Genomic DNA, 16,113 nt, shown 5'->3' on the forward strand with positions numbered 1-16,113 from the left:
CACAACAATAAAGGATAGTTATTTTCACAACTTAATGACTATAGTATATTTGAATTAAAGTTTGCATAACGGGAACGTTCAAAAATGTCCACTAGAACAGAGATGACTGAAGGGCAAATTCGCTGCAGGCGTGATCTCCATAATGACTTTAAAAAGGAATCCTTGTCCCACAGTCCATTCTTGCAAATCCAGATCTTGCAGAAAAATACCCCTGTGAAATATTTTCAAAAACTTGCGTTCTTGAAGAAATAAGCTTTTTACTGTTCTCTCCCCCCAGTAGACTGTAGCCCTTACTTATTCTTTGGTATAGCTCAGATCAAAACTCTGGGCTTTGAAGACTGCAATTGTGCAACATAATCCTAAAGATGGTTACTCAGAAGTAAATTCCATAGAGTTCAGTTGGACCTGCTCCCCAAAACATGAGCCCAGGACTGCAGAAATCCTAAGGAACTTGCTAAGAGCTCCACAGAACTCAGCAGTAAATGGTCCAAAACCAATATGTTTAAGGCTTCAGTCTTAACTTGGGAAAGATTCCCTCTGAATTCAGTGGGATTCAGATACTTCCGAATAAACATACACAGGATAAGGCTATAATATTTAAAATATCAGCATTCTAAGGGCCCAGTCCTATCCAACTTTCCAACATCAATGCAGCTGCAATGCAACCCCAAGGTAAAGGAACAAACATTCCCTTAAACTGAGGAGGCATCCATGACTGCCCCAGCAGGATACAGTGTGTGTCCCACTGGTATGGATGCATCAGTGCTGGAAAGTTGGATAGGACTGGGCCCTAAGTTCCCAGTATTCCATCCATACTGGGACCCACTGAGATATCCACATTAAGAACACATTCATGAGAGTTTTTGTTTTTTTTTAATAAAGCATCTGGTTCAGAAATATGCAGGGAGAAATATCCCAAATAAAATACTTCTTTAGCAATATGCTATAATCAACCAAGGCAGACGTTGGTCACTGATGCCACCAATGTCAACCATCGGTACTAAAATCAGCAAACCATCAGATGTCCTGCCAAAACGCATCAGCACTACATGCCTAAGGACAACCCAAGACATAGCTGAGAGAACATTTAAGGACAGCTACGGGTACAGATAAGTGGGTACGGTTACACTGATTTTTCCTGTGTGGTGGGGGCAAACACTTAGAGGAGGCCTATTCAAGTTTTAAATTTATGTCCCCAGTTCAGTTTCACTTTCCTTATTCCTGGCACAGGAAAAAAAAAATTTCTTCCGACTACAGAGAAGCGTCGTGGGACACACAACTCTGCTTCTTTTAAGATCTTGCGTTCTGAAGACGCAATGCTCAGAGGAGCTACTCCTCTGGTACCGCCTGTCAGAAAGTGCCAGTGGATGCCAGCTTTACATCTCAAAGCCAACTTCATCTTGCTTCAAACTGAACAGAAACTTGCATTGGACATTTGTAAGCTTGACTGGAAAAGAGCCCTGGCGACACACGCTAAGTGTTCAGTAGTTGGGAGCCATGTTTCATACCGTTCCAAGAACATGTATTCAGACCCTTACTGCCAAGTAAAAGGTTATGCCTGGGAAGGAAGGGCTCGTTCTCCCAGCGCACAACTGCACAACAATGTGGCCTCATATGGCTTCCGGTGAATCGTCAGGGGGTGTCCCCGGCTGCAGCACTGCTGATGCTAAGCAGGCATGGACCTGGTCAGTCCTCTAGGCAGGAGAGCACTGGAAGCCCCACGTTACTGAAGAACGGCAATAAATATTTAAACAAAAACAGGGCAACCTCATGAAAACAGGTTACTTGAAACTGATAGCAGAAACGCCCACCAACTGTTTTATAAACTCTCTGTTTACCTAAACCACAGAGATCCCTACAATTCTCAAAAGTTAATTCGGATCTAGTCAGATCTACCTGTTGTCCCATATTTGCATAGCAAACATATTCATACAACAGAAACAACAAAAACGCAAAGACAAAGAGGATAAGCATACTGAAAAAAGAAGCAATTGGTTTTCCAAGTTTTGCCACAAAATTGCAACTACAATCACTTGAAAGAGGACAATACAACAAAGCCAACAGAATAGAGGTGAACTTTCTAATGAGGCAGGTTTAATTCTACAGAACCTTCTCAGATCTTTAGTAGTGGGACTGGATGAGTCAAGACTTGTCCTGGTGGAGTGAACGTGAAGGCATACGCAGTGGTACTAGATACAAACAGGGACAGACTGCCTATACCTTTAACCATTGTATAGAAAAAGGAATTTTGGCAGGTTGTTTGGCACAATTTTGGAATTGTGCAGCTCAACATGGAAGGGTTTAAAAAGTTGCACCTGCCAGAATTCCCTCTTCTATTCCCTCCATCCTCCTAGGCAGGGGTGCCCAAACCCCGGCCCAGGGGCCACTTGTGGCCCTTGTGGACTCCTAATCTGGCCCACGGGGAGCCCCCAGTCTTCAATGAGCCTCTGGCCCTCTGGAGACTTGCTGGAGCCCGTGCTGGCCCAACACAACTGCTCTCAGCATAAGGGTGACTGTTCGACCTCTCGTGTGAGCTGTGGGATGATGGTTCTCTCTACTGCTTGCTGTTTCATGTCTGTGATGCTACAGCAGCAGCAAAGTGCAAGGCCTTTTTAGACCTTGAGCTATTGCAAGATCTTAATTCATTCATATCAGTTCCATTTCTAATATATTCATTTATGTAAATTTAATCAAATTTGAAATGTAAATTAATTCTTTTTTTTTTCTTGGCCCCTAACACAGTGTCAGAGAGATGATCTGGCCCTCCTGCTAAAAAGTTTGGACGTCCCTGCTCCTAGGCATACGTGCCTTTACGACCTTAATCATGTAACAGGATTCACAGTTCCATTGATACTTCCACAGAAATTTCCCTAACGGGGAAGGGAGCCAGTATGTTGCCACAGGCAGAGAACTGGAATAAGGGCTGGTCTCTGCATAACCTGTCACGTGTACTTACATCACCTCAACCTCCATATCTGTAAAATGGGGTAATAATGTTGTAAGGATAAAAAGATTGTAAAGCACTTTGTGAGTTAAGTGCTGTACCAAAATGGAACACTTAAAGATCAATAATGCTCAGCATACTGTACAGTTTCCATCAAATTGCTTAACTTAGTCTGGGAAATCTATCACTTGACGAACTACACTTTGAAAAATGTACATTTTTTCTAGCCACCAGTTCAGATGGCTTTAAAAGCAAATCAGACAATGGGTGAGGAGAGGTCATCAACTATCTTTTAGCCAGGATAACTTATTGAAGCTTCATGGATCAGAAGCAGCATAGCTATGAATGTCAATTGCTGGGGAGCAACATGGAGCTTTGGTCATTCCAGTAGGACTCTTCTTATATTCACTTCTTTCTTTCCACAATCATAGAGAACATGCACTCCCTTCTGAACTTGTCCCTTCTGAACTGAGCCTTGGCGACAGAGCATACAACTTGCAGCAAATAAAAGCAGATGCTGAAAAGGATCTTTTCCCAAGAACAATCACACAGAGATGCAGACAAAATGGGTAGGGATTGTGTTGGTGGATGGAACAAAGACGGAGGGACAAAGCAGTGAAGGCATAAATCCAAGGGAAGTCTTCACAGCAAGGTGACATGGTGAGTATCCATGACAACATATGGGATGGCTATGTTTAGCAGTCACCAAAGATAGTACAATATGTAGTTGCCGTAACTACCTAGAAGAGCCAGAAAACAGATGCAGATGGCAAACATGGAGCTGAAACTCAGCCCAGCATCCTTGTGAAAGATCGCTAGGGTGATCTCACAGTTGCGGCCGGCATAGCCATCAGGGCAGTGGCATCGGAACTTGCTTGCAGACTGAGAGACGCATGTGCCATAGTTACAAGGTCTTTGAGCACATGCTGTGTAAATGCAGTGCCGACCTGTGGCATTCTCCACCAACATGTGTCCAAGAGGGCAACTGAAAAGACACAAATGCGCAAAAAATACTGTCCAGAATTAAACTTGTCATTGGCTCATCCAAAGCTCCATACGCAATCCAAATTAATTTAATATCCCCTTGTACTTCCATCAACAGCCAGGTCCAACATAATGAAATTTGTTCCCAGAAGATTCCCATTAGCAAAGGCTGAATTCCTGGAATAGATCTAGCTCATTAGGTCTATGTTCTGGCAAAGCTGCACACAAAATGAAGACAGACCTGAAAACTGAAGGGGCCCTCAGCATCCATGAGATACTTTTCCTGGACACGCCCCCCCCATGGATAGCAAAATCCGTTTTAAAAAGGTTTTTAAAAAGTAAAAAACACAGCATTCTCTACCTTCGCATTGTAAACTGCACCAGCCGCAAGGTGGTCTCTGGCACTCCCAGAAGCCACTTTGGGGTCGCACTGAGCCTCACAGCCCTCTTCCTTGGCCCTGGTACACTCTAGAATGAATTGCAGAAGTGTTTCCCAAATGCATCCACAATGCATTCTGGGGGGAAAGGGAGGGGATCTCAAGCCTCAAAAAATGGTTGGCAACCTTCAGTCTCGAAAGACTATGGGATAAGCCTACAGCACCCAGTATTCCCAGGCGGTCTCCCATCCAAGCACTAACCAAGCCTGACCCTGCTTAGCTTCTGAGATCAGACGAGATCGGGCACCAGTGTAACCCAGAAGTAACTTCCAGGAGCAACAGAAACTGCTCCATGGTTGGGTCCCTCAGCATCTGCGGATAGTAAAATCCGATGCTGTGGATGCCAAGGGACCCTTGTATACTGTGGTATGTGCCTGTACTCAGAAGCAAGTCTTGTTGTGTTCAATCTGGCTTACTCCTTAGTAAGTGCATTTAGGACTGCAGCCAAAATAAAACTTACCTGCATTCATGAATCATCCACAAGTCAATACATATAAACTGTGGGCTGCAGGGACTGCTCCTGCAAGCGTTGGAAATGCAGCCTTTTTTCACTCCTTGGGCGCTCAACACCATCTCCTTAGAGTTAGAATCTAGAGGCAGCCCGTAGTTATTGAATCTGACGTCCTTCATGCATCCTAAGGAAAAACACAAACACTTGGTTTGGAAAGCTCTTGATCAAGAACAATATTTGAAACAGAAGTCACAGAACCATCAGGTTGTGCAGGTGTTGTATTTAATGACGGACTCAAGTAAAAAAAGGAGTTTGGGCCCAGCTCTTAATTACCCCATCTCCACACCCCTACTCCAGATTAGGGCAGGAGGTCTGGTCTAGAGGGTTGAGCCTCTGTTTGCCTGAAGATAACATCCGAAGGTCGCCAGCTTGAGGCCACCGGCACCGCGAATGGCGAGACCTTGAAGCAGCTGACAAACCCAGCCGAGTTATTCCAACTGCTCTTGGAGAGATGAAGGAGCTGCTTGTCAGCCTGTGTGGGAGGAATCTGGAGGCCAGAAAGTGATAACAGACCACAAAAGATCCATCTGAAATGTTGTGCGGTTCTTGAAAGGTAGAACCTTTCTTCAACTGTAAAAATCCCTACAGGGATTTAGAACAGCCTGCCTATGTAACTATGTAAACCGCCTTGAATTAAAGTCTGAGGAGAAATCTGACGACAAGAAACGCATTATATAAATACCTGTATTATTATTATTATTATTATTATTATTATTATTATTATTATTTTGAGGGCATTAGTTGCAGAGTTCTACTGAAACTCTAAATTTCTTGCAAGCAGACCTGGATCTAAATGTCCTTGTAGTCACCAAGAAAATTCTGCCTCAAAACTAGCAAAGACAACCCATCACAGTAAAGAGAGACACGGGAGTTTAGGAGCACTCACGACAAGTTTTTATTCAACAACATGAGTTGAGCTCTATAATTTCCAGATTTGCACCCCAGGAAGTCAGAGACTGGATAAGACCTCAGTCTTTCCCACTGCCTGTATACCAAAAAGGCTGTCTGCTCCTTTTTTCCTGAATATATTTAAAATTATTTAAAATAGTTTACAAAACAGTTTCAAAACTGCTCCAGGAATGTTGGTGATGTCATGGGCACTGACCAACAGAACCTCCATACTCAGCTCCCCCCCTCTGCAAAGAAACCTGGATCATTCTCAAAACCTGCAAAACTGTTTGTCATAGCATTTTCCCAGAAAAGAAAAATGTACATTTGTTTACAAAGAACAGAAGAGCAATATTAAACCATCTCTAGCACTCTTAAAATGTTATATATCTTCACCTTCAGCTTACAAGATATCACAACTGGCTAAGGCTGCAATCCTAACCAACTTTCCAGCACCGAAATAAGGACAATGCAGCTCCTAGGTAAGGAAGAAACATTCCCTTAGTTTTAGGAGGCCTCCGTGAGTGCCCCCCAACTGCAGGATGCAGCACATGACCCATTGGTACAGCTATGCCAGTGCTGGAAAGTTGGTTAGGATTGCGCCATAAGATTTATAAAGGAGAAGTCAGAATAATCAGAAAAAAGAAAGATGTCACTATATTTTTTTCTTGTTTAATCTTGCAATTCTTTCGCTGTGCACAAATGACAAAACACAAAATGTTAACATCTGAAGTCAAAACACAGTTTCAGTTGCCAGCTCCAAACTCCATTAATAGCTAAGCTCAAAGATGGACAGTTATCAAAAGCAACAGTTATGTGGCACTCTCTGTACCTTGGAAACTGTGGTTTTGATTGGCAGGGTAGGTGTTGCCAACCACTAAGCTGCTGGAGTCAGTGATGATCTCTTTGTAGACACCAGCCGCCTTCAGTATTTCTCTCTTCCCGCCTCCTTCATCCAGGCGAAGAATGAACTCGTTTTCATTTCTCTCCAGGGAGACATGATGCCATTCACCGTTATCAATTTGATAGGAAGGAAGGCTAACCACAAACGCTCCATCTCCCAGGTTGTAAGACACTGCTAATAACCCTTGGGCCACCTTGCAGAAAGCCAAGAATCGGTGTCAGTAATTGTGCATGCTATATAGTAAGGCTCTGAGTACTGCTGAAGAAGGGAGCAAGGGCAGAAGAACATCTCTGCAGGTTGCACCATGAGCCATGGACTCAGCCATGTGCATGCTCAGAGGATCAGGCTTAAGAAATGCAATTCCTTTCACACAATTAGACAAATGCAGCAAGCTTCTCATCGCAAGGGAGATGATACTGTATGAACGCACTTGGCTTAAATGTGAGCTGACTGGGGAACCTACGTAAAATACTGATGGTTCATTTATTTATTTATATTTATGCCCTGCCACATGGCCCAACAGGCCCTCAGGGCAGCTCATTACAACAATGATAACAGATGCATAGATAAACTGGCCCAGTTAAAATGAATGCATGAAGCTGCTTTACACAGAGTGTGACCACTGGTCAACCTAGCTCAGTACTGTCTATGCAGCTCTCAAAGCAGGTATCTTTCTCAGCCCTTGCTGGAAACGTTGCCAGGAACTGAACCTGGGATCTTCTGCAAGCAGTACACGATAACCACTGAAGGATGCCAGAGAATATGAATTGAATAGACATGTCATAAACTGCCCAGTTGCAATGCATCATCTCCGCACAAATTTCATTCTTTTCCTGGGCAATGTGCATAGCCCCCAGTTGGACAAAATGAACATCAATTGGCCATCTCCACACTTATACACAGTGACCAACCACTACCCGACTGACATTGTCTACTTGTGTGCATTCTACAGTATCACATATGTTGACCACACTATCATTCTGGGTACGTTATCCCTGCCTTCACAGGAATGTGTAAAATCACCAGTGTTTGTGCAGGTCGTCCACTGAATTCACATTACCCGTAATAAATATGTTCACATGCTCCACAACTACAGCTCAAGTTAGGGAAAACATTTCCATTTTTCGTGCTTCTATCTTTGAGTAACTGACAGTCACAATAACTATTGCGAAGGGAACAATCAACCCCCTCAAAAGCCCTGCCCATGGCTTCACTCAATCATATACTTATATAGCACAAAGTGAGGAGACCGTCCAAATTATCCCATTAATGAGATATCTTAAATCAGATTGTTCATTGACTGCAGTGACTGTGCAGAGCACACAATGCATCTAGAGCAGGGGTGCCCAAACCCCAGCCCTGGGGCCATTTGCGGCCCTTGAGGACTCCCAATGCAGCCCTCAGGGAGCCCCCAGGCTCCAATGAGCCTCTGACCCTCCAGAGATTTGCTGGAGCCCATACTGGCCCGACGCAACTGCACTCAGCGTGAGAGCAACTGTTTGACCACTTGCATGAGCTGTGGGGTGAGCGCTTCCTCCAGTGCTTGCTGTTTCACATCTGTGATGCAGTAACGGCAGCAAAGGAAAGGCCAGCTTTACTTTGTGCAAGGCCTTTTATAGGTCTTGAGCTATTGCAAGACCTTCATTCATTCATAGAAGTTCATCTTTAATACATACATTTATGTAAACGTATGTAAATTTATTCAAATTTTAAATGTAAATTAATCCTTTTTTTCCCTGGCCCCCGACACAGTGTCAGAAAGATGATGTGGCCCTCCTGCCAAAAACTTTGGGCACCCCTGATCTAGAGCAACCAACAAGTTTCAACAACTATTGTCAAAATTCCTCCATGCAATTATATATGTGGGTGCAAGACTACATGAAAAAAGTCGACTGTGAACCAGGCTGCACATGTGATGAGCCAGGAGTCAGTCATCTCTGTAGGCGCAGCCGCTAGAAGAGAGTACAACTGCAATTACACCAACGGCTGCTGGTCTCCCACCTATACAGAAGAAAATTTCTCCACATGCCTGCGTATCCACAGATAGGAATTTCTCAGTGTGAATCAGCCCTGAGGTTAGGATAATGAGGACACTATTGTACTCCTTTCAGCGCAGTACTGACTTTCACCAGTAAGTAAGGAAAGGGGGAGAAAATAAATCAAAGGTGAATTCTAAGCAATAAAGATGCCTACAAGAGAGACCTATCTTGACTATGCCTCACTTGGTCAGAAGAGCAGAATTAACTCAGAGCTGACATTGACCATCACTCCCCATTCACCTGCAGGGTGATGTGTTCATCCTTATTGCGGGAAGACATGCTCATGATGACACCGTTGGGCTCTCGCGTCCGTATCATTGCCTCTACCAGGGTTCTGCGAGCAGGTATGAAGTCAGGCAGCTGATAGCGAATGTGACTCCCTGGCCCAAAGGAGTATTCCTCAGCAACTAAGACAATTGGGGAAGAATTGCATGGGTTTCATTTTTAAAAATTTTTTAAATAGATGTTTACTATGGTGGGAAATGAGATGTTGAAAGATATACAGAGAAAACTCCACCAGCAGGCCTGTAATTGGGCCGTTTGCTGGTCGCAGCTACAAGTATTCAGTGTTTCCAGACAACCAGGCGCATTGCACCATCACAGCTCCACATCTACACTCATGAGACAAAGTGCACACAAGCACTAACTGAAGTGTTCCACTGTGTTTCCTTAACCAGGTTCCAAAAGCTACCTTAGGACTATCCTCCGTGTCACCTTAACACTGTTAATGGTGGTCAGCTGGAACGCTGATCTGCACTAAAATAGGTTGGGGAGATTAACAGTATGAAATGGGAGGGGAAGCATGCAACTCTATTGGTTGCTTCTGATCCCCTGGCCCCATCTGCTGGCTTTCCAGATGTTCAGTGTGGACTGTACCCCTTCCCCCTCAAAGTGGCCACAGAAACACCATCCTGTGAAAAGAAAAAAGCAGAAAACAATACTATCTCCCCTACCCCCCAAAATTAACCGTTTACAGTTGTAATGATTTTATGCAAGTCACTCAGCTGAAGGGTTTTTTATGCAATGCCTAAAATGATTTAGGCATTGCATAAAAAACAATGCCTATGTAATGATTTTATGCAAGCCTTCTCAGCTGAAGGGTTGGGATAAAAATGCTTTAAATAAATACACTGGAATCAGGAGCCACACCAGGGGTCCAAGTCAGGTGGGATGAGCACTGGCCAGTGAACATAACAAGGTTAAGAACAAGTCCAGTGAGAGCCAGCGTTAAGCTGGGACCAGCCATCACACACCAATATGTTCTTGAATGTACAGCTACTGTCTTTGCAGCCTGTGGGTGACCAGAACAGAGGACCCAAACTCAAAATATTCATGGTCAAGACTGCACTGCAGTTCTGTAAAATGCACTACTCCAATGAAGCAGGCAGATAAATTCACCTTTGTCGCATTTATAACCATAGTAACCTGGCAAGCAATGGCAGGTAAAGGAGCCCCACTCGCCAAGGCATCGCCCATGATCACCGCAGGGAGAAGACCCCATCTTGTCACAGCTGCCATCTGTCAAGGTGCAACCAGGAGAGCTATTCAGAGACTCCGCTGGAGACTCAAGGTCATACACCTTTAAATGAGCAACAAAAAAAAGCAAAGGCAGAAGAGAACATCAGGGTTGGCTGTAAAAAACAATAAAGGGAGCTTTAAAATGGACTTAGAGGGGCTTTGAATGGATTTCCACATTGCTAGAAAAAGTATATCCATTATCCCTTTTCAACAGAAGGTATTATCAATTGCCTTGGTGTGAAGAAGTGCCAAATATATTTGCTGTCTCTAAAAGGAGTAACTGATCACTAAGTCCAGATATATTCTTGATGCAAAAGAGAAAAAATGTAAATATATAACCAACACACATACACACACCTTAAATTTTGTGCAAATCTGCATGAACACATTTGTTGCCATTCTTTTATCCTCATAACATTTAGGACACTTTGGCAAGGTCTGAGATGGCAACAGACCAAAAAAGGAATAACTGATATGGGAATACAGGCTCTCGCAGAAGGGCCAGAAGCTATGCTAAGCTCTGACAACCCCCACTGTCAATCCGTGTTGCATTTTCAGACTTTTCTGCACATCATTGAGAGCTAGAAATTTGTTCTAGAAATTTGTTCTCATTGAGAGCTAGAAATTTGCACATCATTGAGAATTAGAAAGAACACAAACTTGCATCAGATTTGTACAGCTCACACCTCGTGGGTAGACAGATACTACTTCCTATGTGTGTAATCTCTGAATTTGCCACCACTACAAAATGATGTATTTTTATGGTTCGGCCACACATGATTAAAGGTAATCACCATCAGGCCCAGCTGATCCATCCTGTCCCTTGAACCGTTATCACAAAATTCTGCTCACACAGGATAGCAAATGAAAGCTCACAGTCCAGTCTGAATTGGACAGAGCCAGTCAGCCAGGAATGCCTGAGCTGAAGGGTACAGGCTAGATAGAGACTTTTCTAAATATCCCAGGACTATTATTGTGCCATATACAGCTGAAAAGTGGCTGGGCTGCCAAATGTGAGAGGTGCAGGATGGTGCAGTGGTTCAAGAGTTGGACATAGACCTGGAAGATCTGGGTTCACATCCCTGCTCATGCATGAAGCTTCCTCAGTGATCTTGGGCCAGTCACTATCTCTCAGCCCCACCTACACCAAGGGTTGTTGTGAGGACAAAAGGAGGGGAGGAACCACGTGCACCACCCTGAGCCCCTTGAAAGAAGGGTGGTATAAAAATGTGAATAAATAAAAAATAAAATGGTGAGAGGGCCACACGTGGCAGAAAGGAGACAAAGAAAAGCAAGAGAGAACTTCCAGGCCGAGTCAGGGGCAAACAGGGCCCTCCCCAAAGCAAAGCAGACTTTGACTGCAAGTCACCCTGCACGTGCCCGATCTCGTCTGATCTCGGAAGCTAAGCAGGAACAGGCCTGGTTAGTACTTGGATGGGAGACCGCCTGGGAATACCGGGTGCTGTAGGCTTATACCATAGTCTTTCGAGACTGAAGGTTGCCAACCAGTGCCAACCAACCACCAAATCAGGGTTGGCATTCCTAGCCTAAGAAGGGTCTACTGCAGACAAGTTTGGACAAAGGGATTTAAGACCACATTCATACATCTGTTCCAATGCACAAGTGTCTGGACAACTTTCAGAAAACAGTGTCAGACCTTGCAAAAAATGGCTCAGTAAACTGCATGGTTAAGGGCACAATCCTAATCCACTTTCCAGCATTGACATAAGGGCAATGTAGCTCCAAGGTAAGGGAACAAACATTCCCTTACTTTGAGGAGGCCTCCGTGAGTGCCACCCAACTGCAGGATGCAGCACATGTTCCGTTGGCACAGCTATGGCAGTGCTGGAAAGTTGGTTAGGATTTGGGCCTGATTTGTTAACATTCTAACCTTGGACAACAGCTACCTTCTACACTTATCGCATTCGCTTACACACCAAAACGTCTAGACCCCCAATACCGGCAGGTGACAACTTGCCACTTACTTGAGTGTCCACAACGAGGTTGCGAATGCAGCCGCTGAAATGCTTGTGTTGCAGCTGAGGGTATGCATAAGGAATCGATTCTTTTACGCCGCCTAACTGGAGGACTTGGTTCATATTCAGATACCTTCAAAACACAGAGGTGCTAAATAAGAGATGAATGTTAGTATTTTGTGCCACTAAAAAATACACTGGGAAGGTGCAGAGGGCAGATCAACCTACCACCACAAATCACTGGAACTCTTATGTTCCAGATCCATCTACTGTTCCATTTATGACTCTGGAACTATTCAATGGCTTTTGTTTGTGCACCCCCCAATGAACACTCCAGACAACTGAGCTGGGAGAAAGGGCCACTTTATTAACAAGTAAGATAGTGTAGAAGGAGAGGCAGAGAGACCTGCAGATGCTGTCGCAGCGAAGCACCTGTGGTGCGGAGGCTGGACCCTCGGAAGGAAGGCACCAGAATCGTACCCGTCCCCCGGGCTGGGCGAGCACCCGACTCCAAGCCTGGTCCCATTACAGGTGGCGCAGCTTATCCAGGTCTCCAGCCCATGAAGGGGTGAGGCAGACAGACTGCGGGCAATGCCACCTCGAGCCACAGAGCCTCTGAGGTGGCCCTGCAGTCCCGGCCAAGGCCCTGTCCCTGCCCTCAGGCTGCTGGGCCCCTGAGGACTGAAAGTGGTTCCGCCCTGCCTATGCCGCCTGAAGGTGCATCCAGTTCACGCTTTCTACCCCACACCACCTGCCATAAAGTGACCTAGGATAGCAGGAGAAAGGAACTCCTTAACCCCGGTAGTCTGGGGTAGGCAAAAAAACTGCCTGCCACCAGCCAATGCTGGCAGACAGCAAAAAATTCCTACCCGGCCCCAAACGGCGACCAGTAAAACTCAGACTGCTCTAGGGATGGGCAGGTGGGTGTCAGCACCGTGCCCACTTGCAAAGGAGGAAGAGGTCTGGACTGGGCTGGACTGCTTTCAGAGTTTTTCTGAAAGCAGTCCAGCTCAGAAAGGTCATTTCCCCGTTTCTTTTTTACAGCTTAGGCGGTTATAGTGAGGTCTATTGGGTACTTTTCAATTGAGTTGAGCTGAGGGAGGAGTGTACTTTTCTGCTTACACAAACAAGAGTAAGAAATGATTCTCAAGTAATATTGTGATGATTTAAACATGAAATTCCAAGATGCTTCAGCCATACCACCTTCCCTGACTATTTTGGATCATCCCCTGACCGGACTCAGAGGGTGTGGCCAACAGTTTTCCTTATTCTGTAACAAAGAATTCTTAATTCTTAACAAAGAACTCTTAACATTCTTCTTATGAAACTCCTCAGATCAAGGGCTTGTCTACTACTCTATGTGCCATACAAATAAACTCACATTGATAGCTTGGAAAAGCAGTTTAAAAATTAAGTAAATAAATTGACTACTTAAGTCATTAAGGCTGCAATCTTATCCACACTTTCCTGAGAGTAAACCCCATTGAACACAATAGGACTTACTTCTGAGTAGACATGCTTAGGATTGTGCCCTCAGTCAGTGGTATCACACAAACAAACGAGTCCAGCATAATTAATTGAGAACTAGTGGGCAGATCTGAAATATCTTGCCCATAGTTATCCAACTTTGCATCTGTAGTTGGGGGGGGGGGTAAGGGGTGTGAGAAATGCACCACAGCTTGGCACAAGCTGCAGTCCTATATACACTTTCCTGGGGGTAAGTCCCATTGACTAAAATGGGACTTACTCTTGAGTAGACATGCCTAAGATTGGACTCTTATTTATCTTTTTCCATCAGTTCAATGTCTACCTACTCAGAAGTAAAGCACACACAGCAGAATGAGGTTATAGACTAGAGGTGACAGATCACATTTTTAAAGCCTTCTTAAGCAAACAAAGAATAACTATGTCCTCCACCTAAAAAACCAGCACAGCAAAGGAACAGCTGGATCAGAACCTCTACCCCAGGGGTGTCAAACATAAATCCTGGGGGCCAGATGAAGCTCTTTATTTGGCCCTCGGGCTCTCCTACCACCATCCTCAGCTGCTGAGTTGTGCTGAGATGTCACTGTTGAAAAGACAGCCTGCATGATAATTAATCTCTCCCATACCTTGAAAATATTTGCATATTTTTCTCTGTAATTTGCAACTAATGAATTCCTAAGAGAGAGAAAAAAGTGTGTATTTCTGGTCATGACCTGCGTAATGACATCACTTCTGGCCCTCAGCAGGCATCACAAATGCTATTCAGCCTGCTATATGAAACAAGTTTGACACCCCTGCTCTAACCAATATGCTAGTTTTCTGCTTGCAGGGGTTTTTTTTCCCCCCACATGAAGAGTATTCAGTTATGTCTGCAATCTGAAGAGACAATAGCCCATTGTACCTGGTTGCACTGCTGGCACAAACACAGCCTCAGTTCCATTTTGTTCAACAGACCTCATTCCCATGCAAAATTCAGTTGGCTTGGGCATGCCTAACTCTGCATAATTGGGTTGTAGGATTAAAGCTACACAAGTAGAAAGAATCCTTAGTAAATCATTAAACAAAACACTGCTGCTAGCTTGGCAAATAAACACACGCAAGCACTCATTCTAAAGTTGTGAAAAGTAGTTTAGATGCTGACTTTCTTGCTTGTGGAACAAAGCCAATGACTTCACAGTTTGTTCGGTCTTCAGTGGAGAGCCACTTTCCCACTCCTTCTATTTCCGAGATAACAGCGGCTCTGCATTGGTCCAAAATGAATCGGACATGCTGCACCAACAACACAGAAAGCAGTTGAAATATGTTGACACAAAAAATTTCATGTGTACCATCAAACAGATTTTGCACAGACTCAAAAATTGGGCTTCCCCTGAAAAAGAAGGTAGGGTAAAGAGCCCCCCATTTTGGTGATTTTTCTCTTCCTGGTGTAAGCAACTACCCTCTTTGTTTTGTTGAGAGCTACCCACGAATGCATCAGGTTCATGAGCTGTGTGTCTTGTTTCTATCCCATATGATGGGCTATGGTGACCTCATCAGATCACCACACAGGGAACATGACTAAGGGCGCCTCTCCACCGTTCAAAGACATGCAGGTTAAACTAGCATTTAACTGGGGTCCAGTGAACAGTTTGGGGACACAAAGTTTGCACGGTTTAAAGCTGACACAATTCTGTAGTAAAGAAATATCCCTATATATCTGACTTGTGGCAAACATAAACAGCTACCCATAATAAGCACACACTGAACACAGTCTGCCATCATCATCTGTGAGTTTGCAATTCATGGATTTGACTCAATGCGGATTGCAAGCCCACATTGGAGGGCCTCAGAAGATCTCCTGGACAAGACCGGATGCTGCATCTGGGCGGCCTTCTGAGGCGCAGGGAGGCTGTACGCACCACCTCCCCGAGCCTCAGAAGGCCGGCTGGAGACTTCTGAGAAGCACATCTGGTTTTTCCAGCTGGGTCCCTCCGCAGATTTAATTATCCACGGATATCAGTATCCACAGGGGTCCAGGAATAGATCCTCCACTGACACTGAGGGTCCACTGAATGTGGAGTATATTCTTATTCACAGTACTGTTCTTATAGCATTCACTACAGACATCCATGAAATATATTAGTGTTGGCTCAAGTAAATGTCTCATTCCTACTTGCCTGCTTTTCCCCTTTCGTTGCAACAAATCCACAACACACAATGGTGGGTCACTAACCTGCCTGCTGCCGCTTCTCACTTCAAGCCTATGCCACCTTTTGTCTGTAACATTCACGTAGCTGGGTAAATGGAGCTCCACCGTGCCCAAGCCATGGTTGATTTTCAGCACAGGAATGCCAACTGACAGCTCTGAGGTGATTGAAAAAGAAAAGTACTAAGTCAAATCTGGCCCCGAGACGGCAATGGGACTGGGTGGGGGGACAGGGGATGGGT

At 44.7% G+C, this 16,113-nt stretch overlaps 1 protein-coding gene and 1 pseudogene across 1 annotated transcript in view; one reads left to right on the forward strand and one right to left on the reverse strand.

Moving 5' to 3' along the window:
* Nucleotides 1–18: 18 nt before the first annotated feature.
* LOC136660657 (neural-cadherin-like) overlaps nucleotides 19–16,113 on the reverse strand; it is a 91,756-nt gene continuing 75,661 nt past the window's right edge. Inside the window, exons 24-31 of the mRNA XM_066637965.1 lie at nucleotides 15,899–16,029; nucleotides 14,828–14,955; nucleotides 12,211–12,334; nucleotides 10,106–10,286; nucleotides 8,948–9,114; nucleotides 6,597–6,861; nucleotides 4,826–5,000; nucleotides 19–3,929 (exon numbers count right to left, since the gene is read on the reverse strand). Coding sequence (XP_066494062.1) covers nucleotides 3,647–3,929; nucleotides 4,826–5,000; nucleotides 6,597–6,861; nucleotides 8,948–9,114; nucleotides 10,106–10,286; nucleotides 12,211–12,334; nucleotides 14,828–14,955; nucleotides 15,899–16,029 — 1,454 coding nt within the window. The 3' untranslated portion in view covers nucleotides 19–3,646. The remainder of the gene's footprint in view (nucleotides 3,930–4,825; nucleotides 5,001–6,596; nucleotides 6,862–8,947; nucleotides 9,115–10,105; nucleotides 10,287–12,210; nucleotides 12,335–14,827; nucleotides 14,956–15,898; nucleotides 16,030–16,113) is intronic.
* LOC136660873 (5S ribosomal RNA) lies at nucleotides 11,579–11,696 on the forward strand (annotated as a pseudogene).

Source organism: Tiliqua scincoides, chromosome 9, assembly GCF_035046505.1.
Source record: "Tiliqua scincoides isolate rTilSci1 chromosome 9, rTilSci1.hap2, whole genome shotgun sequence".
Lineage (NCBI taxonomy): Eukaryota > Metazoa > Chordata > Lepidosauria > Squamata > Scincidae > Tiliqua > Tiliqua scincoides.